We start from the raw sequence: 27,252 nt of genomic DNA on the forward strand, positions 1-27,252 counted from the left end.
AAGGCCGACTAAATGGACAAATGGACAAAACTTTAGGTATTTCACGTGAATGTTTTTTGAATTCCTGATACACGTGCACTGATAAGAACTTCATGTGCAAATATCTAAGTTTCTGTGGCGTGCTTGAGCCAGATCATCGGATGAAGTGTCACATTATTTATTACAGTTAGAATTTGTCTGCCAGACTTTTGCAGACCTGAAGCTGCAGTAAAGGCCAGCTGAGTTCATCGAACCAGTAAGTGCCTTCTTATTGCTGATTTATTCAGCTTATTATGCTATGTCATTTTTAAAAGGTGACACTTTTTGACTTTGACTCCAGCAGGACGCCTGCTTCTTGTCTCCATGGGCAGTGTCTTACCAATAGATTTAGATTCCTTAAACATTATTTTACATGGAGAAAAAAGTTTGCAGTACATCTCATGACAACAAGTGGCTACGACAGTGAAACTTACAGGCCACATTTGGTGAACTACCCTGCTTTAAACAGATTTGGCTACTGGAGCGTGTTTTAGAAAACCGCTGGGATTTAATGAGGATGACCATTTGTCACATCATTAAGCGAACAGTTGTGGAGAGTAAGGTAAAAAAAATCCAGTTCATTATATAGTTAACTTATTACAAAATATAGTGTGAACAATTTCAGGTAAGGAAGAGTTAATGGCTGAGTTTATTTCTTCTTCTGTCAACGCAACATGTGATTTACAGTCGGAAGAACAGAGGAAGGAAGGAGGTCGTCTTTGCAGTCAAGTTGAAACACACAACGTTACATGACTGTTGATTCGTTTATGACTACATCATTGGAGCTGGAGGAAACTGCAGGCATTTGACTGACAAACAAAACGCCACTAATGACACGTTTGTAAAAAGCTGCAGTGCATTGGCCTCAAGTGCATGAAGACAGTGATGAAATTCAGCTTCTGGCCCAACTGTAGGGACAAACAATGACAGAGTGTGCACGTGTTTCTGAATTGTGTGCTCGGCTTAAATGGTTCAGACAAAGGAGGAAACCGGCATAATATTAAATCTTAACCATTTATTCAGGAATGCACAAAATATAGCAGGTAACATACAATCTGAGTATACGTAATTCTTCAATTTTACAAATATTAGCAACAAAATTCTTTTCATAAAGTATAAAATTTACACATGTTGTACTGTAACAATGGATCTGCATTGAAAAGCACCTTCAGACTAATGTAACACCACCACAACAGGACACAGAGTCACATGGAGACCCATCTCATTTTACAACGACATTTGGCAATTGATTGTGCTGACGTGGAGGAAGGGTTCCTCAGAAGAATCTGTCCCTTATATCTGAAACACATCGGGCCAAAAATGCACATGTGCGCTCCTTCAGATCAGAAAATGCTGATGTTAGCAATGAAGATATTATTACATGATGAACCTCTGCACACCAACACACAGACCATCACCTTAAACAGAGTAATGCAGCCCACCAGTCATCTGTCACAGGTGAAGCATTAAAACTGCAAACCCATTCAAACTCAGTGTTGTTCAGGATGTTTTGATCATAAACGATATATATACTGCATACAGCACACTTTGGCAACGGAGGAACAAAGAAAACAAATCTTTTTATATATATATGTGTATATATAAAATAGACAAAACAAAGGCACAGCATCAACATCTGGGCTCACAGACAGAATGCGAATACAGTCCAACGATATCTACATGGCAGCGACAGAACGTGATTTGAACTTTTTTCCACACTCGAGCGCAGAGCGAGAGCATGAAACATGGCACATGGTTTAACGTTACGGCGTAATAAGAGCAAAGTTTAATGACTTTAGCTTCAAACCAGCCTTCGGTTTCCACCCATCGTTGTCAAACAATCGTCAAATGAAATTATAGATCGGAATTTCAGACGTGATTTTTCTTAAGTGCTCTTCATATTGAATAATCCCAGAGATTTATGGTGGGGGCATAACGTACAAGATGTCCAAACTGTGCGGTTTGACTTCACACCCTGCATAACTGAGGACTTCATCACACATTGTATATGTTATCCTGTGAAACAAGAAAGTCAAACGAACTCAGAGCAACTGAAGAAACACTCTGTAATATTACTTTAAGTGCATTTGCTGATGACAGAAGGACTAAACTGACTGTATCATAAAAGAAATGGCAGCAAGAAACTTGTACAGGCCAGAAAGCTAATACACTGTGATCCATTCAGGCACTCAGTAGAGAGATTTGTCCTTTCTGAAGACTGTATCATCAGCATAGGTGCTTACATGTAGGTGTGCTGTGGCAAGAGGTGTGTGTGCTGTGTATCTACATCATCTTTCCCTTGGTTCTCACATTACTCCCTACAGCTTTGTGTTAAACATGCAGTGTGAAATGATAGTGGAAATTCTCTGTTTTACCAACGCAAACACACTTGAATGATGAATCCTTGAACCACATTTAAAACACATCTCATGATAACTTTGTGCTTCTTCAACAGCAATGGCAAGATTAACACAACGATCTGGTTTCGCTGTTCAGTCTGAAAAGATCAGAAGAGCGACCGTTCAGCATTTCATTGTTTTTAGAAAAGATATGAGCAAAGAGAAAAGAGGCTGACGTGTGCTTAAATGTGATCGTGTACAGAATTTACATCAATGCCGCAGTGAGAGTTTGAGTAAAGGCCTCTTATTCTGTTCCCAGTTTGGCGATCAGTTCATCACAGATCTTAGTCAGCTCCTCGATCTCTTGATTCTGGGACAGACAAAGAGAGGACGAGGGTTTAGACATTGGTGGTGAAGCTAACAGGACAGAACAGAAACGCAGCTCTGCACAGATGTCATAAAAGTCTCTGAATCTGAAGGCAGAGAAAACATTTCTCTGCAGAAGAAGAGTCCATGTGCACACCTGCAAAATTTCAACTGGGCACATCCATCGTGCTGCGTTAAACACTGCCCAGAGGTGGAATGTATCTAAGTACATTTACTCAAGTACTACATTTAAGTGGGATTTTGACATACTTCTTCGTGCTGTACTTGGGTATTTCCAATTCATGCTACTTTATCCCTCAAGTCTATTGCATTTAAGGGGGGAATATTGTAGTTTTTACTCCACTACATTTATTTTACTCTTATAGTTAATAGTTACTTTTTACATAAATAATACAAGATACGCTTATATGATACGATGCAATACTAAACTACAATACAAAGTGTCTAGAGTTGGTTCCACATTGATGAATTACAACATTAAGATGCTGTTACATTTTTCTGATTATACTTTAGTAACATGTTGAATTCAGGACTTTTACTTGTAATGGAGTATTTATAGACTGTTATATTTCTACTTTTACTTATGTAAAGGCTCTAAGTACTTCCACCTCTGACTGAGCAGGGAGGGACCACACTGTGGTTGGACCGACACCCACCAATAAACTAAAAAGAAGTTAAAAAAAACAAAAAAAACAAAACAGCTTGAAACTTTTGGATTTTTCAGGGGTCGATAATGATGTTCTGTGTCTGCATTTCTTCTTAATTTTCACCAGATTCTGGTTTTAGTAAATGAAACACTGCCCCCTAGTGTTGAATGCCATGCCAGTGTGCTGACAGACGTGTATCTATAAAATCTGTGCTCAAAGGCTGCACACGTTGCAGGAATTTACCGTACAGATGCTGTGACTGAAGCACTTTTCATGCCACTGTAATTTTTTTGTGACTACTTGTACAAAGCAGGTAAAAACACTTTTCCAACACAAGAAGATTTCCTCCAGGTGCAACAAGTAAAAAGCTGATAGGAAGACACATTTATCCCTCTCATTAAACTTTAAGAGGAAACCAAACAAAGTCAGTGAAGGGACAGGAAACAGCAGGTTTTGTAGGGATTGTGGTCTTAACCTTGGAAAACAATGGTGCTTTAATCTAACCACTGGTGTGAAATAAAGCCCACTTAAGATCTCACCTGTGATCTTATTTGTTTACAGTCATTTTTCCTTCAAACACAGTTCATTTGACAGTGACTCACTGATGTTTAAACATGCCTCATTTAGCACCTTTTAGCAGACTTTAGGGAAGCCTAAAAGCCAACACACACACACACCTCTTCCAGTGAAAGCCGGAGTGTGTTTTCAGCACGCCCTGCCCTGCCCTCGCACAGTTAAACACAGTGAATCCATTTTAATCACGTTTACAGTCATCCTACCTTCTGAAGGACTGCTCTTTCAAGTGACTCCACCCTCATCTGCTCCTTCCTCAGGCTGGCATTTAGTGCAACACCCTCGGCGTTGGCCTTGGCACGTACCTGGGCTATCTCCTCATTAGCCCTGTCAGACAGAAGTGAAGGAGACGAGAGGGAAGAGGTCAAAGTGACAAATGGATTTTCAGGATTTAAAACTTGTCCTATGATTGGATCCTTGAATTGTGAATTGCAGACGTGGGAGCTTACTTGTCCAGTTTCTCCTCAGCATGCACTTTGAGGGTTTGGTATCGCTGCTCCTCCTGCTTGATCCGCATCAGGTAGTCCTGCGCACACTTCTTCAGCACCTCCTCATTCTGGAGAAATACATGGAGAGATTATCTTGTGACGTGGCCGTAATGTGGTCATGGGCTGGATAGCATCTCATGAGTCATACCAAAGCTCTACTGACCTTCTTGAAGCCTTCCAGGACCCCCTTCATGTTCTCATACCTCCTGAAGAGGTCAGCGAAGGAGCGTTCCACAGAGTTGAGGTCGGCTATGGCCTGATCCCTCTCTGCGGTCAGCTGCCTGACTGACTTACTGCAGGACAGGGTCTTCTGCTGCTGTTCATCCTCTGCAACCAACAGAAGAGTCAAGATATTTAAGATTTAAAGGAAGTAAAGGCGAGATGTGTACCACATCGTAAAGAGGACTGTCAAATGCATAATAATGCAAATACCCTAACCTTGAAAAGAATGAGGCCTGCTCAGGCCTATCAACATTTCAGTGCATATTACTAAATTGTATGTGTGTTACATCAAAAGACAGTGCAGAGCTGTAGTATGTTTCCATTGTTTTGAATGTGTAGGCAACTGCAGCACAGTGTGTTTGACATGAAGATTAGTGCCATCACTCAGCCTTAAGAGCCTTGTTACACAAACCCCATGTAGAATGAACCACCACCAGGTGGCAGCAACTCACCAATCATCTGTGCAACTGTTTTCTCATATTCTGCCACTATTTTCCTGTCAAAACAAGAACAGAATGTACACCATTTGTCAACTTCGTTCCTCTAAGTCATTTATATTGCTTGCTATGTTGAAATATTTTTGAATATGAAGCAAAGTTGAGGGGAAACAATGAAGCTTAATACCTCATCTCCATAACCTCAGCTCTGCTCTCCTCGTACTTCCTCTTCCACTCATTGACCTCGATCTCTTTAGTGATGATCTGAATAGAGGACAGGGCATGAAGAGAAAAGCATGCTCAGATATAAAAAATGAACATCAGCAGGGTCACTTAGTGGAACGAGTGCTGTGTTTCTGCGTCAGTGATGTACCTCTTCTCTGATCAGGGTGAGCACCGCGGCCTTGTCCATCTCACTCAGAGGCACGTTGTCCTCGGACACTGCAGCTGTGTCCAGGCTCTCGCTGCTGATCACCTTTGTTGTTTGGTTCATGGATATCTCACTCTGTGGAACCTGCAGAACACACACTGCGTGCTCAGCCTGAGCTTGGACAAGAACATCCACTCATACATTTTGTAAGCAGATCCCTTATGGCATGTCACTACCTCTGCTGTTTTTACTTTTCTTTTCAGATCACATGATGTGTTTGCAAGGAGTGTCCTGGGAAAATGGTTCACATTTTATTAATCAAACATTTGTACAACCCGAAGGTACAACTCTGGTTGTCTTAGACAAATATCTGTGAGTAAAAAAACTACTATTAATGCTCCAAAAATAACTAGTGGGGCATGAGAAAAACACAAAACACAAGTGAACTATTGTCCCAGTATGAAAAATAAAAAAGTAAGACTCCAGTTATGGCTAAACTATCTTCCCAAATGAGCTAAAAAAGAAAACAAGCTGGTTTTTAACATTCCTCCTTCCCTACTTACGATATCATCTTTCAGACTGCAGGTGTCCATCTCCTCCAGGTGATCTGCAATCTTAGAGTCAGAACCTTTGAGGAGAAAAAAAACACATAATTAAATGACAACTGCTGCACTAAGTACCCATATCTAAGGCACCACAAAGAAGCAGACAGCAGTCTATCTCTGCTCAATGCCAACAACCTGCCTGTACTTCAGCATTAAGAATATGGCACAGCTTGTCTGGTTTTCATCAGATTTACTGTTTCAGTGTGATACACAGACTGGCTTTAATGCACAGCTGTGGGAAGCATTTGTTTCTGTGAGTAATATTTATATCCAGGACAGGGTTTTGCTGAGCATGCATGCTCCACTTTTCCTCCTCATAAAGTTTGAATATTCTTATTCTTTAACATTCTCCAATGCTGTGCAATACTTGTTGAGAAAATTAAGTAAATGAGTCACTCTCCTTGTTAACAAATGCATCCTGTTGTTGGAACTGGCACCGCTCTGGTCATGCCTACTTCTTTACCACCATGCCTCGTGCATACACTGAGCTAAAACAGCCTTTCACATTTCCTCCAACTTAAATACATCACAAGCAAACGTAGAAGGTCGGACGGAATAAAAGAGACCAGATATTATGTCTATCAGTATATAGTCTATGAGTACATGCAGTGCTTTGTGAGCAGGTCAGTTGGCCCTTCCACTGAAGTTGACTTTAAAAGTGTCATCTTTAGCACGAGTGTCTTTCACTTTACAATGACCTCTCTCTGTGGAGCTCCTTTCACTATCTGCTGTTATTCATTGAACTCCAGTCCTGCTTTAAATCCTTCACCCAGTGGAGGGTTTGGAGATCCAAACATACCCTTCATAGCAGGTATATCGTTGATTGGCTGTTTTATCACAGGTGCTTTATTGCATTCGGGTTCTCCTCTCTCCTCCTGGCTGTCTGTTGTCTGGCCTATGATGCCTGTGGAGGCAAGCTTCTCCTCGTCAGTGGCGTGATGAACTCGCTGAGTGATCTCGGGGGTCTGAACCACCACCTCATCCTCCCCCTGGAGACACGGGAGGAACAGTTGGATTACAGTGGGATTTATTTCACTGCTGGATATCAAAAGTTAACCATATCCTGAAGAAAATAAAATCGATTGTTTACATAAAAAACAAAGTGTGCACTTCACATGAACAAATCTGCATGCATTGCTTCAAATATGAACAATTGCAGAGAGCCAACAGAACTGCAGTGTTTAATGAATAGATTTCAACTGCGTTATGATGGGGAAGTAACATTATGTAACTTGACAAACTCTGCTACAGTAAGTTATCTTAGAGACTCTGGAATTACATAATATCTTGAGGATATCGCTGAAGGATGGAGGAGGTGATAATGTTGAGGGCACACAGGGGCAGCAGACTAATATTTGACTGCAGAGTGATAAGTCACAGATCTGTCACCATGCCAAGCCAGCACTGCAGCAGAGCTGGAGTCTCTGCTGCTGCTACTGTCAGCTTGTGTCACAGTGAATGTATGTGTGTGTGTGTGTGTGTGTGTGTGTGTGTGTGTGTGTGTGTGTGTGAAGAGGTGAGGCCGGGAGGTTAGACAGCTGCTGAATAATAGACATTGCGGTGCCACTGCAGTAAGGTGAAACGTTTCAGCTGACACGACACTCACGCAGAGGCACACACGTTACCTGATTGCACACGTCAAGCACCAGGGACTGGCTCTCATCGTATTTCTGAACTTTACAGGAATTCCTACAAAACAAGCACACGACGACAACACATGTCAGAATATATAGATCCAAATACTTAAACATTATAATCAATCTTCCTCCTGTTTCTACAACCATAGAGCTGCAAGCATTTCTATGCATTTTGAGCTGATTGCACAGCATCTTATTAGATAAGGTACAGCTGCATACATAGCTAATATAACCACTCTAGTACTGCCCAACATCGAGGGATCACAAGATGGGACAAATTAACTTGTTGATGTAACAGGGGATGGGCTTGTGAGCTGAGGTGACGCAGAGGAAGCCATTTTTTTCCCTCACATGCTCCTTCAACAGGTCAGTTCTGACCCCGGCACAGGCCACGATGACAGTAAAATGGAAAGCCAGCATGCGCAAAAGAAAGAGAGCGTCGATAGTGAGAGTACTTACAACAGAAAACAGAGAAACTTGACTTGTTCAGATGTCCTGGGGCTAATCGAAGAGGACGAAAGCAGAGGTTGGGGGTTGCGTAACACACAAGAGAAGGAAGGATGAAGGATGAAGGGGATATTGATCAAGGGAATGGAGAACAGAGCAGGGAAGGAGACAAAGAAGAGCGTGTGAGTGACTAAAGGTGTTCAGCTCAGCATGTTAGACACTCAGCAGGTTCAAGTTTGAGCATAAACACAAGATGCCAGCAGACCTGGAAAAGTTGAAACTAGTCCAAAGCACTGCAGCTTTTAAGAGCCTATATATAACCTGGGAATTGCATCAATGGTCAGTATGCAGTGTGAAGTGTTTGGCGTGTGCTTAAAGCATTGTTTGGTATGCATCCAGCCAGTAGCAGACGCAAATACTAACACATCCAACCAGAGAAAGATAAATCTCAACATTATATGAGAGCATATATTATATATACAATACAAGCAAGACAGAAAAGACTTACGTGATTGTCCTCTCTTTGCTTTTCTTAGGAATCTGCCTCACTTTCTTCTCCTCTGCCGGTTGCCCTGCTTTCTGTTTGCCTCCCTCTTTTACTTTTACTTTCTCCGGCTGCGGGGCGCTACTGGACGAGTCATCTGTGCTCAGGGTTTTGGAGGATTTAAAAGGGTCCACAGAGTCATCAAAATTGTCTGGATCAAAATTGTAGGAGCTCCTAGGGAGCACCGGAGAGTTGCTCACTGTGCTATTGCTACCAAACGGATTGAAGTTGGGGTCATCCCACCGGCTGGGATCAAAGTTGTATGATCCTGTTTTAGGAATAGGAATATCGTCAAGGTTCAGAGGTGCATTACAGTCTGAGGCTGGCAAAGCAGGTTCTGGAAGAGGGTCTGAAACTGGTTCTGATGCTGGTTGAGAAACTGGCTCTGACATTGGTTCAGAATCTGTTTCTGTGGGTTCTGGTGCAGGTTTGCTGGATGCTTCTGAGCCTTTGGGCTTCTGCTTCTTAGCTGCGAGTTTGCTGGCTTTTGCTGTCTTTTTACCACCTAATTTCCTCTGTGGTGGCTTGCTGACTGGCCCCTCGTCCAGACCAAACTCCAGCATCACAGACTGCGCCTTTGATGATGCCTCCGCCATCTCCACCTCTGCTGGAGCCTCTGAGCTGGCCTCACAGGCAGGCAATGAGGCACCGAGTGGCTCGAGCCTGGGGAGAGAGCTTGAACCACACGGTGGGGGTGAGTTCTGGATTTTGGATCCGCCAGAGGTGAAGGGGTTAAAGCTGTCATCCAGCTGGTCAGGGTCAAATTTATAAGTGGCCTTTGGAACAGGAAGTTCTTGTTCCTCACTTGTTTGAATAAGATCGTTTAGTGAGGCCTTTACCTTCAGGGGTGGAGGCTTAGACTTGCTGGTTTTAGTCTTTTGAGTGGGCTCGGTCTGATTGAGGCCATTGCACTCTGGTTCTGATTCAGCAAGAGGTTTCTGCTCAGGGGGCTCCAGAGCTGGGCTGGCTGCAAGTTCACTGCTCTGGACTGAGTCCGTCTCTGGGATTGGAGCTGGAGCTGGACCAGGAGTCACATCCGGGACAGGATCTGCAACTAGGACGGGGACTGGGGCTTGGGATGGCTCAGAGGATGGAGCTATGCTGTTAGTCACTTCAAGCGTTTCCTTCATGGAGGGTGAAGCAGGGACAGGCGCAGAGCCCAGGGCTTCTGGAAGATTCTCTGTTTGTTCTGCTTCCAGGGTCTGGATGTTTACTTTCAGCGGGCCACCCATGGGGTCTGCAGGCTCATCCTGACCCATGTTGAGGCTGAGCAAAATATCCTGATCCCCAACAGGTGCAGTCACTATCAGGTGCTCCTCTTTATCCACATCTGAAGAAGAAATGGGACGAAGAGAAGACCAGAATTAACCATAAAATTTCAGTTTTCATATTCAAAGAGCAAAAATTAAAACTGCATGGGCACCTTTTCTGCCTCAGATAATCTCTCCAATCAAATCTCAGTTTCAGACATAGGTGACATCTGATTGGTTACAAGCCAGCAAACTGTTCCAATTGCCGCTGTTGCCATGGCAACGTCTTCCTATGAGGTCCATGACATTTAAACCAAGTAGTGCATTGGAAAACAGACAGAAGAGGAGAAAAAGCCAGCTCTGGTTTGTTTTGTGCAGTGTGTTGAGGACAACAGGGGCCGCGGCTGATGTGGTGTAATTACTGCCTGCAGGGAACCTTTTGACACTTCAGCATATTTCAGTATGCCTGTCATACCCGTCATGTTCATGTAATATTGTGTTGCGAGGAGACTAGCACAGCCTGCTGAGTTTCTACCTACTTTCATTCACGTTAGCATGTTGCCAGAACGTCACTTTACAAGTATTACTGCACTTCAACACGCCCATGCAAACATGTCCTCATCCACATCCACATGCGTATTCAACAAGCTTCTCTTTTTGCTCTGTCACTCTTGTGTTTATAAAGGCAGAACATGTCATGGCAGGGAAAACCTCACTCAGCTGCAGTGTCTTTTTTGCAATAATACACAAAACATGTGGTCTAATTTGACGAGCAAAAAAGTATTGTTTTGCATTTGTTTGCCACTTTGTTATGATATACTTTATTGTGTTTAGAAGAAATAAAGAGTGTTATGCACCTGTGCATAGTGGTTGTTTTCAGTTGATCTATAATATATTGATGATTATCTTAAATTTTTTTTTATGTTTTTAAAACCAAACTACGGCCAAATTAACTTCAGTTTATCATGCATTTCACCACAGGAGACATACAAAGCAAACCTCAAGTATCCATCTGTTCAGATCAGGTGCCTTTTTGGCTTTAACAAAGCCTTCAACTGGATCTATTAAATATTTACCAACTGTTATCATGTACAGACTGACGCTGATGTAGTAATGGAGACTCTGGATGGGCACAGACAAACACAGCCATCAGCATGTTTACATTCAAAGAAGTTTCTAGAAGCTCTTCAGCTCCTGCCTGCCAGGATCCAAACTTCCTCATTCACAGCTGCAGGAAGGGATGTTTGTGGTTGAAACAAGAGGTGAACTCCCTCCTCGCTCTATACGGGTTGACTTTCACAATGTACACTTTCGGAAGATGTTGTTGGAGCTGATTTACAGGAAGGGTTTTTTACCAACCGAAAGGGCCTCGTATCAAGACACAGCCTCCCTAAAAACCTCCTTAAAAAGTGAGCTGCATGATGGTTTCAGCCTGATAACAAGCTTTGTTCAGTCGCTCCCCTCATTGTGACCTCTATCAGTCACCAATACAAAACGGGGCCAAGCGACGCTTTTGTTGAACCTGTTGAATTCCAGAGCAAAGGCCATTCCCACACTGCCAAAGGCTCCTCCTCTCTGTGATTCAAGTGACAATGACAGTGCTTCCTCCATGATCACACCCAAAACCCGCCCAAAACCAATGCTCAGTGTGCATTCCTGCTTACATACCAAGCACGCAGGTTAGGTATTAGTGACCTTGGGCATCTGCGCTGAAACACTGCAACTCAGTGACATGTCTGTACGATCCACATGAAAACTGAGCATTGACTCGTCATGGTCCCCATAGTTCAAGTTACAATGCAATAGGTGGGTACATTCCTGGAGCAGTCACACAGACATATGCATCCAATTACTCTGGCATGGTGAACCTGATACGCTACAGTTCAGACACAGTGGTGGAATTCATATCTGAGCAAACGTGCTGCTCAAAGTGCTGATTTTAACATGTAAAGATGACCCAGCTGACACATTTCAGAAACATTTTTCCTTTTGTTGACTACAAAGACAAGCACACACAGACCAAAAGACTAGTGTTTCCATGGCAACTTCATGGAGATCCACTCGGTCTGTTATGTGTGCTGTACATGTATAAAACCTTCTGCTGTCCAGAGGCACCACTGCAGTGTGTTTACGTCTTGGACAGGACGCCCTCCACGCCTCTCCCTCGGCATTGTTTCTCTCTCTGACCGTTATCTGCTCAGCACCGGCCTCACCTGTTTTGTCTGGATCAGCGTTGTTGTTCTCCAGCTCTCCTGGGTAGGTCGGAGGGGCGCGGACTGGAGTCACGGCTTCAGGAGTGTCAAAATGACCGTCTGAGTCAGAGCTGTGGAAGCCAGAGAGAGACACAGAGACAGAGAGAGAGCATGAACTTCCCAAACATTCAAAACATGAGAAAGGAGGAGGACAGAAAGACCCCTTCTGTAACTGAGGAGTAGTGATCGCATCCTGAATACTGGAACTATGTATAAAAGCAAAAGGCTGAGTCAGCAGTGTGAACTGTAAAGACGACTTGCATAAGCAGAACTGCACTGACTGCATTAAAATGTGCAATATGTGCGAGTAGAAGGACAGATTCAACTCTTTCTTTCTGTTCCCTCCCTAATCTATTCAGTCACACAGATCATACACATCTGACTCCAGATACTGTAAGATCCATGACACCATAATGTAAGGGAGTGTTCCTCAACCTGTTTTAGCTTGTGATCCTTTAAAGTGAGTCAGTGTCGACTTGCAGGCTGCTCTAACGTTTGATTTAAATGCCTTTTATAGATAATGTTGTAATTTACGTTGTAATCTTTTATGCATAAAAAGGAAAGATCAGAGATAAGTTATCAAAGGAGTGATACTATAAAGGTGTCAGTGCTGTACTGACTATAATCATACACACTTTTTACTATGTATCATGTGGAAAGGCCACTTGAATGTTCTTTCGTGACGCAAATGCTTCTCTGTGACATCTTACTCTCTCCTCTGATGTTGTGTTCTACTTTGGCAACACTATTTGATTCATGGCAGTAATGGGGAAGAAGCAAAAGACTGTGTAAAACAAGAGAAAGAGGAAATAGGGCAGCCCACTCCTTCCTGTCACATCTGTACACTATACAGCACGAGGTACGAGACTGCATCAAACAAACTGTGTCTATCTCTCGACTGTTTGCCATACACACAGACTTTCCAACACCGGCTTGTTATTTTAACATTGCAGAGCAGCAACAGTCAGTTTGATCCGATCACTTCAGGAGGCCCCATCACAGCGTCGTTAGATACTGATGTGACTCTCATTAGATAACTGCTGGTCTGCCGGGATAGTAAACAAACGTGGATTCTAACAGGGTAGTGACACATTACCAGGTCAATAAAACAAATGTAGCTGCGAATCCTTGTATCTACGTGGAACAATGGCCAAGATAATATGTAATCAAAGCAGGCGTGAGGAGAAGAGCCTGTAACGCCATGATGCCTTGAGCATGTGTCATGTTTGTGTGCTCACAGTGATTACATCATTCAACTAAAGCGTACCTGACTGCAGTGTGTTATTTCTGTGAGGCCACAGAAATGAGGATGTACTGGTGAGGCTGAGAAAAACAGTTCAAACACAGTGTCCCAGTCTAAAGCACGGCCACGCCAGAAATGTGTCGGCGCCGCACGACTACATCACACACTGGAAACGCATAGAGGCCTGATGCAGATACGCTTTTTCTTCTTTTCCTCTGCCCATTTCATCAAACCTTCATAATATCAGAGAATCACCAACCTGACAGGTGGACACACACACACACACACACACACACACACACACACACACACACACACACACACACACACACACACACACACACTCATGAACACACATGTTTTGAAAATGCCCCCATCTCCAGTCCAGACAGTGTGAATCACAGTTGTCTCAGGGCTCCAGCACTTGCCTGCAGCCTTGAGATCTCTCCTCCTCTTCCTCTCCTCTCTCTCCACATTGCTCCCTCTCCTCACCGGCCTCCAGCCCCTCTTCATCTTCCTCTCCCTCTCCCCCTCGCACCGCCGTCCACGTCCATTTGGCCCATGACACGGGTGACAGCCAAGACATCCCTCCTCTTTCCACGGGGCTCCTTCAACCCTCTGTAGACTCTTGGGTTCACTGGGCTGGTTTCCAGAGCCTGTCGGATCCTTTTCTGTGCGACTCCTCTTCTTCAGATTTCCACCCTGCCAACAGCTCTCACATCTTTCCACACAGCCTCTCTCTTCACAGGAGCTCCCAGTTTCTCATCAAAGAAGGGAGACATTTCTTTTCCACTCTTCTATTTGTACATTCTCAGTCTTCAAATGGCAAAGATTTCAGCTGCTTTCCCTCTCAGCTCTTTTCTTTTTTCCCAGTCACGCTCTCTCTCCCTCTGCCTCAGTGGCAGAATACCACAGCTCTGATCAGCTGGGTTTCAAAATGCTCTTCTCCCTCTCTCCTCCTCTGAAACCCCCTCCAACCGTTCCCCTCCACCTCGGGCCGGCCCACTGACAAAAAACACAGCAGGGGGGGCAGGAAGCTTGAAGCTGTAAAAATGAAGCCACTTCCCTTCACTCAACGACATGAGCTGCCCTGTGGTTGGAGAATGGTACGTTCCTGTCAGGCCACTCTTCTACTCCGAAGCAGAAGGAGGGAGTCAGAAAACAAACACAGAAGGAGGACGAAGAGGAGGAGCTGAACTGTTGGGGCTCCACATTTTATAGCGCAGAGAGAGGTTAGGAATGTGAGCCTGGATCTTTAAGCCTCCTCTGCTCCCCCCAAGGCTGTTTAACAGTTAATTGTTTCTCCCATCCAGTGGCAGGCAGGCATGCATGACCAGGGGAACCAGTTCTGTTGGATGGCCCCAGGTGAGAGTATACCTGGCTGGATTCAATGTGTCTGAGCTAACAGTCCAGACCACTTCAATGCACTCATTCACGGACAGTAAAAACCCACCGTAGCATCTGACACGGGTACATATTGTTGAATGTCGTAAAGGAAAAGACACCACGACATTTCTCATGATGTGCCTGAAATACCTCGGCAGTATAACAGACTGTTCTCTAAAATAACTGTTCTGGACATGATATCCACAAACATTCACACAGACACTCAGATCTGTATGTCCCACCACAAACCAGTGAAGAAGGCAGCCTACATCATCTCCTCCCCTGTGTATCAGAAATCAAGTGCTGAATATCAGGATGTTGTTTTTAATAACTTTTATTATTGTCATCTATTTGTTCTATTTTCTTTCACTATGTTTTATTTGTTCTTATTTCACACTTTTTGTATCATTGTGTTGTTGGGCATCTTATTATATTTCATTCTCTGTACATTTAGTGGCCTGATTTTATTTAATTATGTTGTGCTGAATAGTTAAGACCTTTGTCATGCTGTTTTATGGCAGACTTTATGAATGAAGTGTATTATTATCATTAAAGGTGGTTCGTACTTGAGTAAATGCTAATTAGAAGCAGGTATCAGCTATAAAGTCAGTCTAACAATGGCTACCTTCATATGGGAGTTTTCAAAGCCAAATGAAACACATGCCAGAGCTTGAAAGAGGCCACAGCTTCTGGGATGAAAGAGGGGTTCACAATTTTTAAGTCAGTCCTAAAACAATACACACACACGCACACACCTTTATGTGCATTTAAAGAGTTACTGGTCAGTGTAATCATTCCTCCCGTCCACACTGACTGTGAAGAAATACCCTCCTAATGCTTTTACAATGTGACAGATGGAGATCAAAATCATTTTCCAAGTGTAAAAACACTCCGTATGTACACTTAAAGATAAAATAGACTATTTTAATAAAAAACAGTAACACAGTAATAAATATTGATATGTCAGCCACAAGAGTCCAGTATTGGTTGGGATGTATTGTGGATTTTGTCCCTCCATCTCTTATCACATTAGAAAGTGATGTCTTCATGGGCCGGATTGAGAGGAGCGATCATTACAGCCAGCTCTACCTCGTTCATTGTACAGACAGACAAGTGACTACTGCATTAAGACTGACTTGAACCAAATGTGAATCTAACGTGAATTTGCAGGTGAGCCGGTAAAACAAACTCAAACTGTATTCATCGTGTCAAGGGCAAGAGTCTCACAAATGATGACGCAGATAAACCCTGTCCTTCACAGAGGCACAGCGCTCACAAGTTGACATCAACTAATCAATTAATAGACAGACATCTGCCACAGCGTTTCCAATGGTACTTTTGTTACTTTCTCAAGGACACCTTTATGGTTTATCTGATGTTTTTCTGATAACACATCCTGTGTTTATTGCTTTCTAATACAGTGTACTCCTCCTCCACAATTTGACTTGGCCACGCAGCAACTAAACTCCTCCCAAATTCCAGTAGAGGAGCAGAGACACACGTGTCTCAGTCAGGCTCAGAGTTTCCACATTGGACCCGAAAGGGTGGAGTTTGTCCTCTGCCCACTTATTTACTGTCTGGGTCTGGTGGTGCTGGAGGTTGGGGTGAGGATGAGGAGGAGGATCCCTGCTTGCACTTATCATGTGCAAGTAGTAGTTAAGAGGTAGTACAAAGAGATTATCACCGGAGCATGAGGATCAATTTGTGCCTTTATGCTGGGATTAGTATGTCTTTCTTGTCTGGTGCAAAAGCAGAAGGCTTTCCTTTTTTTGAAGTCACTGAGCCAGAACGGAGAGCCTCAGTAGCTCTGACTTATTACAAGGAAAGATTTCTGTCTTCCCACACTTTATGAGCAGAAATCCTTGTCAATAAGCCTTGATTAATACTTTGGTCAGATTTGATTGATGGACAAAGCTGCAACTTATTTGGAAAGAGCATTAAACTCTTTGTTTCCCTGGAGTCTCTGATTATTCTAAATGGCTTCCTGCACCAGCGGTCAGGGGCCAGTAAAGACTCATGGTCGCCAGGGATAAGTAGATTACATAAGAAAGGGTTACCATCCTTAACATAACATCATGACTGTTTTTTTTTTTTTTTTTTTTTTTTACAAACACACTAAAGAAAACTGAAGTGAAAACCATCATCTTTTCCACTCCTTTAAAAACAGCCCGGTCGCACTCACAGACGAGAGCTTCGTGCCTGCTTTTCTAGTCTAAAAATGGCATCAATAAACATCAGTAGGTTGCGTGAGGCAGCTGTGTGTGTCTCCAGATAAAAGACCACCCCATTCTTACAGGCTGCTCTACCACCACCACCACCACCACCACCAGAAGTCCTGCCAAGGAGTCTGAAGCGCCAACAAAATCCACACACAACTTAAAAGAGCTCAGATTTCAAACACAGTGGGAGGAACCCAAAAGGCATTTTTGGGAAAACAGAAATTCACTAAAACTAGAACGAAAACAATTCTGGCCTTGTCAGCCTATTGTAAAGTTTTTCTTAGCTGACACAGCGACTTAAATTCTGCCTGTGTCTGTAAACATTTATGTTTGGTCCCCACGTCAGGCTTAAGATCCAGTAACAATAACTTTTCTGACAAAGCTGCGCTGTAACTCCACAGCTCAAGTGTGTGAAAGACTGCAGAGACAAAATTTACATGAGCCCTTGATGTATTTACAGTGTGTCTACAGTGCAGTACTTTAAATACACTCTTGCCATATGTACAGGACATTTTTAGAGGACAATGGTGGCCCTTCCTCTGGAGGCTGAACGTGTAGACAGAGTGGAAGGAAAGGAATCAAAATGTGGCCAGAATAATAGTTATGTGTGTGTTTGAGGAACAGAGGCGGGAGAGGAAGGACAAGTGGAGGCTGGGCCATTGACAGAGATGATGTTTTAAACAATTAGCCTGTGTTAGCATACACAAGTTCTGACCTTTGCCTTAAAACAACTGTGAGGGAAGCTGAAATGTCAGCCCTCAAATCACAAATATGGACAGCTATAAGAGACACAAACTGAGTATAGAGCATTCAATTAAATGCAGCAGAAAACGTTTTGCTTTGACTTTAAGTGATGACCACATCCTGCCAGAGATGAGTTTCAAAAACTTCTCCTACATCTCCAAAGTTCCCTCAATTTCACTCTGAGCTGTCCAGTAGCAGAATCGTTGTGCTGCAGTGACATCTAGTGGTGAAAAAGCTTAATAACACCCAGACAGTGAAAAATTATAAGAAAAAAAAAACAAAAAACAGCTGAAAACGTTGTTTATATATTCTGATAGTGATAAACACCATCATTTTAAATACGTAATCACAGTTCACATCTAAACTCCACGTTTCTTCAAAACGCTCACTATTGCACACTAATAAACTATCAGTATGCACTGTGGTGAAATGTACAGCTTATGAGTTAAATAATGCATTAAAGGAGACTTTGGAGACAAGTTCACTTCCACCGCCTCTAGATTATAACGTGGCTATTTGATTCAGACGACTACAAACTCCACTTAAATTTCAAAATGCTCAGTATTACACACATGCAAGCATTAAACTGAAATAATGAAAGACTAAAATTACACTATAAGGGTCCTCTTCAAGACTAGCCCTTAAACTCAACGTTGTCAGTAGATGTTGGGTTCAGTGGTACATATTCCCAAAAATGTTTCCTTTAAATCGTCACAAGGGATTTATATCACCATTTACATATATTTCCAAATTTTTTTTACTATGTAAATACTAAGACAGTAAGACAATGAGCAACCTCTGGAACAGAAAAATAAAACATTTGGAAGTTTATGGCATTGCATGCTGTTTACTGACACTTACCGGGTTCCGCAGTAAAATACGGTGCCGTCAAGTTAAATCACACATTGAAAACGGACGAGAAAGGAAAAATTAGATAACATGGGGAAGCTAAAGGTAAGAGATAAAAACTAAATGTATTACATATACTAGTTTGTACGGATAAGTAAGTAAAATAGTTCGTCGTTGGGTGGCAGTAAAGTTCTTCCAGACGTGCCAGATTCACGGAAAGAGTTTAAGTCCGCCGACCCTGAAGAAGAAGTACTTCCGCTGTGACGTAGTTAGCCTGTAGTAAATGGCGGGTGCGAACAGGGTGGACAGTAAACATTACAACGGTTATAACTGTAACTGTCTAATTATCCTAAAAACATGTACTCGACTGTATCGGGAATACAGAGTAGTTACAAAATGTCCTTTTTCAACTTTCAGGTCGGTTCACGTGCCGCGCTGACTCGAAATTCATTGCCAAAGAGACGTAAACGAACCAAACGGTAAGAAGTGCATCTCACAGACAGCTACCATATAGTAAATTAACGCTTTATAACGTTCGGGGAGTACAGTCAGGGCCAGCGTTGGTTAACATATCTATGGACTTATTTAGCGGTAGGGCCGTGGTGAACAATTTATCAACTGTGCTATCTACAGGCTCTGTCGAAAGACGTAAAAAGATCCAGGAGCGGGTTGATGAGCTAGCTTCTGTTAACTATGGCTAATAGTCCGAAACTGCTTCAAATGTAGCTTAATTTGAATGTTAACACCTGCAGGTGAACTAATGGAGAACGAAGATGGAGAAAAGGACACGGAGTCAGAAGAGGCTGAGCTCCGTCTGAAAGCGGAGTCGTTGAAGCAGGAACTGCAGGAGTGCAGAGCCGAGCTGGCAAAGTTACAGAAACAATTGAACCAGTCCGAAAGAGCGCGGAGGAGCACAGAGAGCTACAACGAGGACCTGAGGAAACAGGTCAGCGCATACTAACATCGGCAGAAACGACCTCAGTGTGCTTGTTAAGCTGAGATGAGATCTGTCTTCTCTTTCTGTCAACACGTAAAGGTTTTCATTGGTACAGGGAAGCCCTGCTTTGGTGCTCATGTCGGAAGCTAAAAATAACTGAATGGGCTCGTTAAAACTGTATTTTTTTCATCCTGTCGTAAACATTTCAAAGAATCAATATTGAACAACAGGAAGTGGAAATATTACCAAGATGCTGTGAGATATAGCTGTTTTCACCCAGCAGGCAATTTTTGTTCCCAATATTGCTTGATCTATAGAGCTGCGGCGATTAAGTGATTAATTGTCTACTAGTAAATTAATCACAGACTATTTTAATAATCGATTTATTGATTAGGGTAATTTTTAAAGAAAAAAAAAAAGTCAAATATCTCTGATTCCACCTTCTTCAATGGGAGTATTTTCTGCATTTTTTTTTCACTCTATGTCAGTAAAACTGAATGTCTGTAGGTTGTGGACAAAACAAGCCATTTGAGGACATCATCTTGCCTTTTGAAACACTGATTGATATTTTTTACCCTTTTGTGACTTTTAATAGCCCAAACCACTAACTGACTAAATCAAGGAAATAATTGACAGATTTATCACCAGTGAAAGTAATTGTTAGTTGCAACCTTATTGCTGTATGATCACATAATTCATTTTTTATCATGTAAGTGAAGGTGGCCTTCAGGCAAGGTGTTCCACATCCAGAAAACCTTCAATTAAACTAGTCTGAATTTGTGAATCATAACAGTCTTATTATTATGTTGTTACATTAGATGTTTCAAGGATGTCAGCCAAATGAATTTATCTGACATGTTGTTTCAGGTTGACCAGCTGAGCGCAGAGATTCATGAACGGAAGAAAAGGGAAAAGGACAGAGTCGACAGTGAAACTCAGACTGAAGAATATGTGTGGACAGAAACTGGTGTGTTACTTTACACACATTAATTAAGACGATTCCTTCAGTTAGTCGGAAAACGAGTTAACTGTTGCAATTTTCCTTTCCAGATTATTACAACTACTACTATGGAGGCTACAATCAAAACCCAGAGGCTGCAGATGCTCAGGAAGGCCTGAACGCAGCAGCAGTGGATGCAGCCGATGGCAGCGAGGCAGCAGAGGGTTCAACACCAAATGAAGCAGCAGCCCACGATGTGTCTGCTCAGCCTGTCACCAGTGTTGCAGCCACAACAGAGGTTTGTTTTATTAAAAACTTAGTTATGTTAAAAATCTACTTGAAGCAAAATTCATTGCAAAAGCTTGGTGTTTTTAACATTATGAATCAACGAAAAATTGATTAGATTGAAAAGATTTGATTATCATTTGGAATTGATTATATCAACACTGATCCAAAATACTTGTATATGGAGATGCTGATACGACGGAATCTGTTGAATTTCTAAACAGGAGTTTACATGATGACCAATAAATGCCATTGTGTCTTTCAGGAAGGTGATGGAGGAACTATAGCTGATATGCTGAGGGCCACTGCTGAAGAGGCTATGACTCAGACCGGGTTTGTCTTTGATGAGACCACGGGGATGTACTATGACCACAGCACAGGCTTCTACTACGACTCGGTACGACCCTTTTCTGAATTAATTTAGCAGCAACTAAGTTTTTTATTCAACAGACATTTGATCTCATACTGTCCATGTTTTCTGTTCCTCAGGCCAGTCAGTTGTACTATGATGCCAACACAGGCATTTACTACTACTATGATGCAGACAGTGGACGATACCAGTTTCATTCCAGGATTGAGGTGCCTGCTGCACAAACTGCTGCAGAGCCTAACCAAGACAAGAGCGCTGGTGAAAAGAAGGGCAGAAAGTTTAAGAAAGGGTCCAAGAAAACCTCAAATCAGGACGATAAGGTACGTAACACCTGGATCTTTTATGGATGCATGACATGGCTGCATTTCATACTTGTTGGCTGACAGCAGGCTTTGACTTTGTAGTTCCCCTTAAAAACCATAATGTTTCAAATCCTAATGACTCGATTGGTTTCAGTCTTCAAATGCTTGCTTTTTTCCTTTTTGTATAAATGTGAGCTTAGTTGACTGAAAGATTATTCTCTGACCTACTGTAGGTGCAAGATGTGACTAACTCATTGGCTAAAATGAAGATTTCTTCTTACTGGAATACTCCTTCCCACAGAGGTACCCCTTTAATACCAACACATAAAGCAGTTCAAAAAACCAGTTGTAACATGAGCCATAATTCAGTAGTTTGTATTCAGTAGTTTGTACAATAGCAGGAATAAGTAATACTGATAAATCACTCATGCAGTGACACCTTAAACATATTTGAGAGTGATGATTCACAGTGTTGTTGGGTCTATATGAAGCTCTAAATGATAAAACTGTAACACATTCAATAACATAGGAAAAACTAGGAAAGTAGAGCCCAAGTGTAGGATATTTGGAATCTAAATTACTTACTCTGTTCATTGTCATGAAGCACAAAGGATTTGGTCACCTGTGCTTATAAAAAAGTAACACTGAGATCCCTGAAGATTTCCCTGTAATTTTGTAGAGGTCTATAGTGAATTGTCTTTGAAGACTGAAACCATGTTACAAAACAGTGCCAGACGTGGAACATGGGACCTACAAAGTCAGCTGGCGTGCTCTCAGTCAGTGAACATCAGCGGAGATGGTAGTCTCACTGTTGACTGTCTGATGGCAGGAACTCATATTTGATGAGGTAAAGTTGGAAGAAGAAGAAGTTGAATGGGTGGAAACGCAAACAACTAAGAGGACCACAGACTCACGAAAACTGAAGCGAAGGTGTCGCAGTCCAGATGTGGCTCCACGTAGAAAAGACTCTTCAAAACACCGGGAGGAAAATGACAGATCTTTGTCAAAGAGGAAGAAGCAGAAAAACGGCTCACACTGTGATGATAAGGGTAGATCAGAGAAGAAAAGGAAGAAGTCCAAGTCAAAAAAGAAAAAGAAGAAAAAGAGCCCAGCTCAAAGCGATGACTCGGAGGGGAACAGCGAACCAGAAGAGGGTGAGATCACAGAGTCGGAGGGGGACGAGTGGGAGTCCACACCCTCGTTCTCTTCATCATCCAGCTCCCCCTCCAGTGAAAGTGCAGAGTCAGAAATGGAGACTCAGAGTCAGGAAGGTGAGGGAAAAACAAAAACAGTCAAATTCAGAGCTTGTGCTGCGTAGGTAAATGTGTTTAATCTGGTTCTTACAAACCAGTGAGATCATCACCTGTCAATTGTAGCTTTCTGAGGCCGCCATGTTCTTGTGACAATGCATTGTTTTGTTTTTCTTGCAGTCAAAGACATTTGGCCGCCCTGTGTCAGAGTGACAGTGGTCAGATCTCCAGTGCTGCAGGTCGGCACTCTGTTCATCATCACAGCCGACTCTCCAGCCACCATTGGCAGGTTTGTGTTCTTTCTGCTGTTGTCATGTAGCAGCAGGAGTTACATTTCAATAAGAGGCTTGATGCCTTCATACCAAGCAGAAGTGAGTGTGTGTTGTTTGAGAACGAGTGGCCACAGTGGAAAATGTCAATGCTTAGCACCAAAGACACAATGACACGGCTCTGTGAGACTGAAGTAGTGTCTCACTTAGGGACAATATGAGGGATTGATCTGGCAGTAAGTCATGAAAGTTGCTCAGAAATGTAATTTAAGGCAACCTCCTGTCTTTCTGTTGCAGAGAGAAAGATATGGACCATGCAATCCGAATACCAGAAATGGGAGTCAGCAAGGTACCCCTCTCCTCCTCTGTTGTTCTCCAGGGGTCAGCGTCATTCATTTGTGTGTTGCAGGGTTATGTGACGTTTCTAACTGTGGGCTGTGTTTGGTTCCAGTTCCACGCAGAGGTGTACTTTGACCAGGATCAGCAGAGCTATGTGCTGGTGGACCAGGGAAGCCAGAACGGAACAGTCATCAATGGCAACAGGATCTTACAGGTCATCATTTTGTCTGTTTGTTGGCTCTAAATAAAACAGTAAAACCTCAGCTCAGCTCTGATGTTAATCAAATGTTTCTCCTGCAGCCCAAAACCAAGTGTGAGCCGCATACACTGATGCATGGTGATGAGGTGAAGATGGGAGAGACCGTGCTGTCCTTCCACATCCACTCGGGGACTGATACCTGTGATGGCTGTGAGCCTGGTCAGGTGATGGCGCACCTCAGCAAGCACAGGAGGGAGGAGACGACAGGTGAGGCACCGGTGGTACATTGAACCTGATATGCTTTTTCATTTTGATATGACACAAGAAGAAAATGATTGAGAGTGAAAGATTGAGCTTTCTTCTGTGTTTTCCTAAAGGCCCAGGCCCTGCTCTCACCAAAGAGGACAAAGAAGCACAGCGACAAAAGGAGCTAAAGCAGATGAAGGCCAAATACGGTCTGCAGGTAAGTAATCAGGACAAGCAGTTTTAAACTCCTGTCTTCTTTTTATGCAGCCAGTCACCTCTGTGCTTTTCTGTAAGCAGAGCAGTGAGTATGAGGAGGCCAAAGCCCTGAAGAACCTCAAATACAAGGACCGAGCAGAGTCTCGACGGCAGACGGTGGGCAGCGAGGGTGTTTTCCAAAGAGATGATGCACCTGCCTCTGTTCACCAGTAAGTGTTTTGTCTTTGGCTGTTAATGCTGGAGACGGAAAATAATGGATGAAGTGGTAATCATGCCTCATGTTTTACTTGTGTTATTAAAGGGAGATCAGTGAAGTGAATAAAGGACGGAAAATGCTGGAAAAGATGGGCTGGAAGAAAGGAGACGGACTGGGCAAAGAAGGAACTGGAATGAAAGCCCCAGTAAGACGATTTGGTGGCGCCCTGTTGGCAGAGTCTGTTTTGACTAAAATGTGTGTTGAAGCAATAATTTCTGTCTCATTCCTTTCTCCACAGATCGAACTAAAAATCAGAAAGTCCCAGGTGGGTTTGGGGGCCGGTGCTGCCATGTCTCTGGACAGCGTCTCTATGACCAGATCAAAGTCCCAGAAGAACTGGGAGAAAGCACGCGAGAGATTCGCTGATTCATGCCAGCCTGACGGGCTGTCACCAAAAACACAGAAGAACACGTCACCCAAATCCTGGGTGAGAGCAGAAGAGGCTGACACGACAGACACACAAGTGGGTTGCGATAGAGACGGACAAAGTTAGGAATGAGTCAGAGTTTCTATTTATTGTGGATTTAAAACCTGGGAGGTTTGATGAGCAAAGGGAGTCTCTTTACTTTCTGAGGAAATGTGATATAGTGTCTGTGAGTTACAGTGATACACTCATACACAATAGTGTTATTTTCCTGTTTGTCTTTACTCAGCCTTCAGCATGAGGACACATTGCTGAAGAGGCCAGAATGCGACCACACCGATGTCGACGTTTACACGACACTATCAACTGTTCTCCAGTGCTGTGCATTAACAGTCACGAGCTGTGGTCGTCCAGTGTGTTTGTTTCCTCCATAAGTGAACTGTGTGGAACGTTTACAGTCTCGAAGACAGCAGTGTGTGTGTTTCACGGTCCAGTGTGTCTGCAGTTCAACCTGCAGAGGAGGGCAGAGCTGCCAACGTGCCTCCCAAAACAAAGAGGACACGAATCGCCTCCAGCAAATATTAACACAGTGAAGCTATATTTCTCACAATGAGATCATGCTATGACGAGACAACTGTGTATCTGTTTAGACAACCCTGGATGTGATCGTGTTAAACCAGTTACAACTGCTTGGTGTAAAACTCCCAACTCCTTTTTTTTTTTTTTTTTTTTAATGTTGCACATTAAATTTCTGATATGCTCAACTCTCTGGTCCTGTGTGATTTATTGCCCTTTTTAGTGTCGCTGGTGTGCTTGCTCAAAAGCACACAGACACATTCGTCCACATACTTGTGTAAGGCCAGTGAGCAAACGTATGAAGTCTTTATCTGTGCCTTCGTTTTGAGGGTGTGTGAATATTTGCATGTGTGTGCAAGTGCGCACTCAAACAGAGGCCACGCTCACCAAAAGGAAGAGAACACAAGTCCAGATACACGTACAGTATTATAACATACTGTATGGTTAATATTCTCACTGGTAATTCTATTATTATACTGCATATGACTCCACAAATATGAACCAGTACACCAGTGGCTCAGCTGTAAACACAAGTTTTAAAGCAATGAGTCAAGTGGCAGAAGACTTTCTCTAATATGCTTTAAAATCAGCATCAAACAGGTGAGTGATTTGACTCACGTGACACTGTTGGCGTGACCTCTTGAGCTGGCTCGCCTGCTGCTGTTCTTAACACTGACGTTGCCACCCATGTTGATCTTTTCTCTCTGCAGTTGATGGGTAATGCAGCCACCAGTGTGTCTCCTCAGCTAGTAGACATTCCTCTGCTGCACTCCTGACTTAGGCAGCAGTGGTGCTCTGGTTTCTTCTCTCTTGACAGGTGGGTCCTCCTGTCCCTCCCTCCCACCCTCAAGTCTCCTCCCTCAACTGCACTTACTGCAAGTAAACAATCAGCAGCTGATCCTGTAGTGCAATAAAAACTGGGAGGGATCAGCTCACGTCACCTGCGCCCGGCTGTGTTGGATAGAAAGTCTCAGCCACTAAAAGATGTGAAGTCATGAGATGAAGTGGGAATTCATTGTTGTGTTGGGATGTGTCTCAGGGCTTTATAGAGATCTGGCCTGACCAGTTCTTGACACTGTGAAAGCATTCAGAGGAACACTGGGCTACTGTTCTTTCAAGTGCAGCCTTTTTATAATGTAATTATACTAAATGGGAAGTGATTCTAAGTCCTACAGGGCAAAATCAGCGGATTTGAGCACTATTCATGGTAAATATGATAATATACCAGTAATTGAATCCCTTCTGTTTGGTAGCCATATTTTTTCCAACTGTTCAACTCAACACTTGATTCACAGATGGTGCAATCTGTGCAACATAAGCAGTGCCAGCGCATATTAGTCTTGCAGAGAGAATACACTTTCACTTGTTCTTGTGGTGAGAAAATGTGACTATTCCTGAGGCAACTGTTTTTCTTTGGATTGTACCCTCACAGGCAAGTGGGAACAAGTTCTGGGTTATGTGACGGCCAAGAAACCGTGTTCATAATCTTTGTTTGAGAGTAGCTCCAGGTTGGATAGCAGCAAAACAAATTTATATAATTCAGCATCTTTCACACACAAAAAGACAAATTGGACTTAAGAAAGAGGAAAAGGGTGGAGGAAGAGAAGCAAGAAAGACAGCTGTTCAAAGAGTGCTATCTGATTGGTTTAAGCAAACAGGAAGAAGCCACAGGTGTGAAGAGAGTTTTGAAAGTTATAACCAGCTGAAAAGGTTACAAAGTCACTAAAACTTGCCACTGCAGTGTCTGGCTCTCCGAATGACACCTTGTCCCTCCACCTCTTCATGCTTTAACATGCACACAGGTCAAAGGTCAAGGAGGAAGAAAAGGTCACCCCCTTCTCATACCACACATCGCATCACGTGCACACACCCAATCACACAGACTTGTAAAGAAAACACTGTCGTGTGCTGCAGTTTGAAGTAAGATTAGACAAAGAAGATGGCAGATAACAGAGGTATGTTTCTGCTGTGAACACAGCGTTTCAGGTATTCAGATGACGTTTACGTCCTCACTTGCAACCTTGATCATTGAGTCAGAAGTTATCG

The 27,252-nt window shown here is 43.0% G+C and overlaps 2 protein-coding genes across 7 annotated transcripts; one reads left to right on the plus strand and one right to left on the minus strand.

Moving 5' to 3' along the window:
- Nucleotides 1–1,013: 1,013 nt before the first annotated feature.
- tacc1 (transforming, acidic coiled-coil containing protein 1) lies at nt 1,014–14,417 on the minus strand. 2 transcript variants are annotated; one of them, XM_076754173.1, is made up of 14 exons: nt 13,888–14,417; nt 12,178–12,287; nt 8,679–10,044; nt 8,183–8,224; nt 7,712–7,775; nt 6,886–7,075; nt 6,045–6,109; nt 5,485–5,625; nt 5,299–5,375; nt 5,127–5,170; nt 4,616–4,779; nt 4,414–4,520; nt 4,171–4,291; nt 1,014–2,727 (listed from the first exon to the last, which is right to left on the minus strand). In XM_076754173.1, exons 1-14 carry the CDS (start codon nt 14,043–14,045, stop codon nt 2,662–2,664), a joined length of 2,715 nt encoding a protein of 904 aa, XP_076610288.1. In that variant the 5' UTR covers nt 14,046–14,417; the 3' UTR covers nt 1,014–2,661. The 2 variants fall into 2 exon arrangements, with proteins under 2 accessions (XP_076610288.1, XP_076610297.1); XM_076754182.1 differs by lacking the exon at nt 8,183–8,224 and having other exon boundaries at nt 13,888–14,378.
- A 4,491-nt stretch (nt 14,418–18,908) lies between these two features.
- On the plus strand, nt 18,909–25,392 carry aggf1 (angiogenic factor with G patch and FHA domains 1). 5 transcript variants are annotated; one of them, XM_076757040.1, is made up of 16 exons: nt 18,925–18,989; nt 19,075–19,136; nt 19,410–19,603; nt 20,462–20,561; nt 20,645–20,832; nt 21,085–21,216; nt 21,309–21,509; nt 22,321–22,762; nt 22,922–23,030; nt 23,308–23,359; nt 23,462–23,563; nt 23,650–23,815; nt 23,926–24,011; nt 24,092–24,219; nt 24,312–24,411; nt 24,505–24,896. In XM_076757040.1, the coding sequence occupies exons 3-16, from the start codon at nt 19,418–19,420 to the stop codon at nt 24,757–24,759; spliced, it is 2,247 nt and encodes a 748-aa protein (XP_076613155.1). In that variant the 5' UTR covers nt 18,925–18,989; nt 19,075–19,136; nt 19,410–19,417; the 3' UTR covers nt 24,760–24,896. The 5 variants fall into 5 exon arrangements, with proteins under 5 accessions (XP_076613163.1, XP_076613147.1, XP_076613155.1 ...); XM_076757048.1 differs by lacking the exon at nt 22,321–22,762 and adding an exon at nt 21,725–21,794 and having other exon boundaries at nt 18,909–19,136; XM_076757032.1 differs by having other exon boundaries at nt 18,909–19,136.
- Nucleotides 25,393–27,252: the final 1,860 nt, after the last annotated feature.

The sequence above is a fragment of the Chaetodon auriga genome, chromosome 2 (assembly GCF_051107435.1).
Source record: "Chaetodon auriga isolate fChaAug3 chromosome 2, fChaAug3.hap1, whole genome shotgun sequence".
Lineage (NCBI taxonomy): Eukaryota > Metazoa > Chordata > Actinopteri > Chaetodontiformes > Chaetodontidae > Chaetodon > Chaetodon auriga.

Coding starts and splice junctions, on each gene's coding strand:
- tacc1 (XM_076754173.1), bottom strand. CDS start 14,045: ATGTCTTGGCTGTCACCCGTGTCATGGGCCAAATGGACGTGGACGGCG. Junction 7,076..7,711: donor TGCTTGACGTGTGCAATCAG/GTAACGTGTGTG, acceptor CCGTGTCTCCAG/GGGGAGGATGAGGTGGTGGT. Junction 2,728..4,170: donor AAAGAGCAGTCCTTCAGAAG/GTAGGATGACTG, acceptor TGTCTGTCCCAG/AATCAAGAGATCGAGGAGCT.
- aggf1 (XM_076757021.1), top strand. CDS start 19,394: ATGTTAACACCTGCAGGTGAACTAATGGAGAACGAAGATGGAGAAAAG. Junction 19,604..20,461: donor ACGAGGACCTGAGGAAACAG/GTCAGCGCATAC, acceptor ATGTTGTTTCAG/GTTGACCAGCTGAGCGCAGA. Junction 23,031..23,307: donor TCTCCAGCCACCATTGGCAG/GTTTGTGTTCTT, acceptor TTTCTGTTGCAG/AGAGAAAGATATGGACCATG.